At 53.2% G+C, this 5,000-nt stretch overlaps 2 protein-coding genes across 5 annotated transcripts in view; one reads left to right on the plus strand and one right to left on the minus strand.

Moving 5' to 3' along the window:
- The window catches only part of cep44 (centrosomal protein 44), a 15,586-nt gene extending 14,731 nt beyond the window's left edge, over positions 1–855 (minus strand). Inside the window, exons 1-2 of the mRNA XM_069175239.1 lie at positions 223–855; positions 16–113 (exon numbers count right to left, since the gene is read on the minus strand). Coding sequence (XP_069031340.1) covers positions 16–107 — 92 coding nt within the window. The 5' untranslated portion in view covers positions 108–113; positions 223–855. The remainder of the gene's footprint in view (positions 1–15; positions 114–222) is intronic.
- Positions 856–1,118: 263 nt separating this feature from the next.
- The window catches only part of LOC138213928 (F-box only protein 8-like), a 7,607-nt gene continuing 3,725 nt past the window's right edge, over positions 1,119–5,000 (plus strand). Inside the window, exons 1-3 of one of the 4 annotated variants that reach the window (XM_069175276.1) lie at positions 1,119–1,477; positions 2,898–3,015; positions 4,945–5,000. The exon at positions 4,945–5,000 is cut by the window's right edge and continues 31 nt beyond it. In XM_069175276.1, coding sequence (XP_069031377.1) covers positions 2,898–3,015; positions 4,945–5,000 — 174 coding nt within the window. In that variant the 5' untranslated portion in view covers positions 1,119–1,477. The remainder of the gene's footprint in view (positions 1,478–2,897; positions 3,016–4,944) is intronic. The other 3 variants (XM_069175267.1, XM_069175258.1, XM_069175249.1) reach the window with 3 other exon arrangements.

Consider the following 5,000-nt stretch of genomic DNA (forward strand, 5'->3'; position numbering starts at 1 on the left):
GGGCCGTCAGCTCACCCGCTGTAGTCCACCTGTCCCGGGTACCTCAGGACCCGCAGCAGCGCCTCCAGGTTCCGGAGCCAGCCTCGGACATCTCCGGTGGACATCATGGTTGTCTGGTACCGGAGAGAAGCAGCGTGTCGCTGAGTTAGCTCCACACGAAGCAGACAGCAGCAACATCACAACACAGATTCATCTAGGAACTCACCGGGGAGAGGAACCCACCGGGAGAGGAACCCACCGGGGAGAGGAACCCACCGGGGAGAGGAACTCACCAGGGAGAGGAACCCACCAGGGAGAGGAACTCACCGGGGAGAGGAACCCACCGGGAGAGGAACCCACCAGGGAGAGGAACTCACCGGGGAGAGGAACCCACCGGGAGAGGAACCCACCGGGGAGAGGAACCCACCGGGAGAGGAACAGCTCTGGGGAGAGGAACCCACCGGGAGAGGAACAGCTCTGGGGAGAGGAACCCACCGGGAGAGGAACCCACCAGGAGAGGAACAGCTCTGGGGAGAGGAACAGCTCTGGGGAGAGGAACCCACCGGGGAGAGGAACCCACCGGGGAGAGAAACCCACCGGGAGAGGAACCCACCGGGAGAGGAACACACCGGGGAGAGGAACAGCTCTGGGGAGAGGAACCCACCGGGAGAGGAACACACCGGGAGAGGAACACACCGGGGAGAGGAACAGCTCTGGGGAGAGGAACTCACCGGGAGAGGAACCCACCGGGAGAGGAACAGCTCTGGGGAGAGGAACCCACCGGGAGAGGAACCCACCAGGAGAGGAACCCACCAGGAGAGGAACAGCTCTGGGGAGAGGAACAGCTCCGGGGAGAGGAACCCACCGGGGAGAAGAACCCACCAGGAGAGGAACCCACCGGGGAGAGGAACCCACCGGGGAGAGAAACCCACCGGGGAGAGGAACCCACCGGGAGAGGAACCCACCGGGGAGAGGAACCCACCGGGAGAGGAACCCACCGGGGAGAGGAACCCACCGGGAGAGGAACTCACCGGGAGAGGAACCCACCGGGAGAGGAACAGCTCCGTTGAGCTGCTGAGGCGGGCTCTTTTAGGTTTCCCGCGTGACGAGCAGCGCGACGCGGGATTGGTTGTTGCACCTACGTAATGTAACGTGCTGACGTCATGACGTAGCCTCCACGCGCGCTGCCGTTTTCTCGTTTGTTTAGTTTTCCGTTTTTCCCGTTAACGCGCGTCTTTCCACGCAGGGCGGGAAATGGACGCGTTTGTTTGTCTGTTGTCAGATGACGGAAGTTACTTCCGGTGGTGTGTTGGTGGTGGAGAGGAAAGGGGCGTGGCCCCGGTGACAGCAGGAAGACAACAGGATCGTGTTGCTAACAGACTCCAGCATGGAGGCTTCCTCCTGAACCAAGCTGATGGACTCTCCTCTTCTCGGACAGGTGAAATGACAACAGGACACGTTTGACATCAAGACCGTCTCCAGCTGTCCTGGTGAGCAGGTGAGGGAGCCGAGGAACCCGTAGTGAGGTGGTAGGTCGGTCCGGAGAGGAACGGAACTCCTCCGGAAGTCTCGCTCCGCTTTCCTAAAGAAACATGTTTGTTTCAAGTCAGAAAGCTGCTCCGGTTTGGGTCGAAGTGTCTTTAACACGCTGAACGAACCGGAGGCGAAGTCCAGCTTTGAGACGACCGTTGTGAGTGACCGCCAGACCGACCAATGGCGTTCTGGTCTGAGGGCCGCTGTGACGTCATGGCCAATGGTATTGGCGGGGAGGCGGGGCTACGCGTCACATCAGCTTACTTCCTGGAAGTTCCAACGTTGTGTTGACACCGCTGATGGATTTGTTTACACAACACAGCTGACGTGTGACGCGCGGAGAGGGAGGACGGCGGCGCGGAGGGGTCAAACGGCCGCGCGCAGCGTCACTGCTGCGTTGACGGGCACACGGTCACCTGACCTTACTGTTTGTTGGCAGTCATGTGACAATGCTGAGCGCGTGCTGTAGTGAGTGTTGACGTGACGCGTGGAGGTGGAGGGACCGAGGAGACAGGAGGAAGAGGGAGGAGGAGACAGGAGGAGGAAGGAGGTGGAGGGACCGAGGAGACAGGAGGAGGGAGGTGGAGGGAGGTGGAGGGACCGAGGAGACAGGAGGAGACAGGAGGAGGGAGGTGGAGGGACCGAGGAGACAGGAGGAGACAGGAGGAGGGAGGTGGAGGGACCGAGCCATCCCGTTCAAACATCAGGACCCCAACCACAGGTTTACAACATGGAGTCACTAAACAGCCCAAACCTCCAGGAGCAAGAGGACATGAATAAAACAACATCTGGCACTTATAACATTAATATATATAATATATATAATATATATAATATATATATATATTATATATATATATAATATATATATATATTATATATATATATAATATATATATAATATTATATATATTATATATATAATATTATATATATATTATATATAATATATATAATATTATATATATATATTATATATATATAATATTATATATATTATATATATATAATATTATATATATATAATATATATATTATATATATAATTATATATATAATATATATATATAATATTATATAATATATATATATCTAGATATATAGATATATATATATTATATATATATATATATCTAGATATATATATTATATATATATAAAATGATATATATAATCAGACCTATTTTAGGAGACATGAAACATGTGGTCTTGATTCAGCTCATCTCAGAGGGTGAAGGAAGCAGAAACACTAACCTGAGGAGGAGTCTCAATAATAACATGGGTCAGCAGTCAGCTGGTGATCTACCTGTTACTGGGAACCACCACCTCCTCACCCACCTCCTCACCCACCTCCTCACCCACCTGCTCTGCTCTGCTGCACACAGATGGGTCAGGCGCTGTGGAGGCTGCCCCCCCGACAGCAGCAGCAGCTTCAGGAGGAGCTGGCAGACCGGCTGGCCGACCGGGGAGGATTAGGAGGAGGAGAAGGAGGAGGAGATGAAGGTAACCCTGCCACTTTCATCGATATCCCTTGTGGTATTATTTTGTTTGCTGACTGTAAAACACCTCGTGTTAAAATAATTAAAATTATTCTTATTATATTTAACCAGTTAACTTCATTTTAAAAGTTCCTGCTGAGCTCTGAGGAAACATTAAGATCTCCTGATGGGAAGGAGGGAGGAGGAGGAGGGAGGAGGAGGAGGAGGGAGGAAGAGGGAGGAGGAGACAGGAGGAACGAGGAGGAGACAGGAGGAGGGAGGAGGAGACAGGAGGAGACAGCAGGAGGGAGGAGGAGACAGGAGGAGACAGCAGGAGGAGACAGGAGGAGGGAGGAGGAGGGATGAAGAGGGAGGAGGAGGTGGGAGGAGGAGGGGGGAGGAGGAGGGAGGAGACAGGAGGAAGGAGGAGGGGGAGAAGGAGGAGGAGGGAGGAGGACACAAGAGGAGACAGGAGGAGGGAGGAGGAGGAGGGAGGAGGAGACAAGAGGAGGGAGGAGGAGGAGGAGGGAGGAAGAGGGAGGAGAAGGGAGGAGGAGACAGGAGGAGGGAGGAGGAGACAGGAGGAGGGAGGAGGAGACAGGAGGAGGGAGGAGGAGACAGAAGGAGGGAGGAGGAGACAGGAGGAGACAGCAGGAGGAGACAGGAGGAGGGAGGAGGAGGGATGAAGAGGGAGGAGGAGGGAGGAGGAGGGGGGAGGAGGAGGGAGGAGACAGGAGGAAGGAGGAGGGGGGAGAAGGAGGAGGAGGGAGGAGGACACAGGAGGAGGGAGGAGGAGGAGGGAGGAGGAGACAAGAGGAGGGAGGAGGAGGAGGAGGGAGGAAGAGGGAGGAGGAGACAGGAGGAGGGAGGAGGAGACAGGAGGAGGGAGGAGGAGACAGAAGGAGGGAGGAGGAGACAGGAGGAGACAGCAGGAGGAGACAGGAGGAGGGAGGAGGAGGAGGCGGGAGGATGAGACAAGAGGAGGGAGGAGGAGACAGGAGGAGGGAGGAGGAGGGATGAAGAGGGAGGAGGAGGGAGGAGACAGGAGGAAGGAGGAGGAGACAAGAGGAAACATTAAGATCTCCTGATGGGAAGGAGGGAGGAGGAGGGAGGAGGAGACAGGAGGAGACAGGAGGAAACATTAAGATCTCCTGATGGGAAGGAGGGAGGAGGGAGGAGGAGGGAGGAGGAGACAGGAGGAAACATTAAGATCTCCTGATGGGAAGGAGGGAGGAGACAGGAGGAGACAGGAGGAGGGACGAGGAGGGAGGAGGAGACAGGAGGAGGAGACAGGAGGAGGGAGGAGGAGGAGGGAGGAGGAGGAGGAGACAAGAGGAGGGAGGAGGAGGAGACAGGAGGAGGCAGGAGGAGACAGGAGGAGGAGACAGGAGGAGGGAGGAGGAGACAGGAGGAGGGAGGAGGAGACAAGATCTCCTGATGGTAAAAAGGAAATGAATGAAATGTATTTAAGTGTAAACATTTCAGATTGTTTGTTGTCCAGATAAAAGTCTGATTGTGGAATCCAGTTCAGACCTCCGTTAACATCACATCATATTTATGTGTTTATATACAGTATACACATATATATATATATATATAGTATGTGTGTGTTTAATGTTTATATATTTTAACAAATTACCAAAACTCATTAAAGACATGAATGTGAATAAATCCACTGCAGACTAAAAATACAAACACGTTTACAAACACAGAGTAAACAACAACAACAACAACAACAACAGGTTCTGTCACTCACAGATAAGCAACATCCATGTTTGGTTTGTTTACATTTTGTGGGCGGTGGGACGACCTCGTTTACTCCGTCCCCCGTGCTGCTATGAACTGTGGGTAATTCCCTCAGGACACGTGGTCATGTCCTCCTGCGTGAACATGGAGGAGCTCAGTGTTGTCCTGATGAGTCCAGAGAGACAGTGATGGACATGTGTTGTTCCAGGGAGAGATGGAGGCCCCCACAGAAGAGCCCCTCCCCCGCCCTGCTACGGCCCTGAC

The sequence above is a fragment of the Embiotoca jacksoni genome, unplaced genomic scaffold (assembly GCF_022577435.1).
Source record: "Embiotoca jacksoni isolate LCO1_2020_lvr unplaced genomic scaffold, fEmbJac1.0.p SCAF_103, whole genome shotgun sequence".
In the NCBI taxonomy this organism is placed as follows: Eukaryota; Metazoa; Chordata; class Actinopteri; family Embiotocidae; genus Embiotoca; species Embiotoca jacksoni.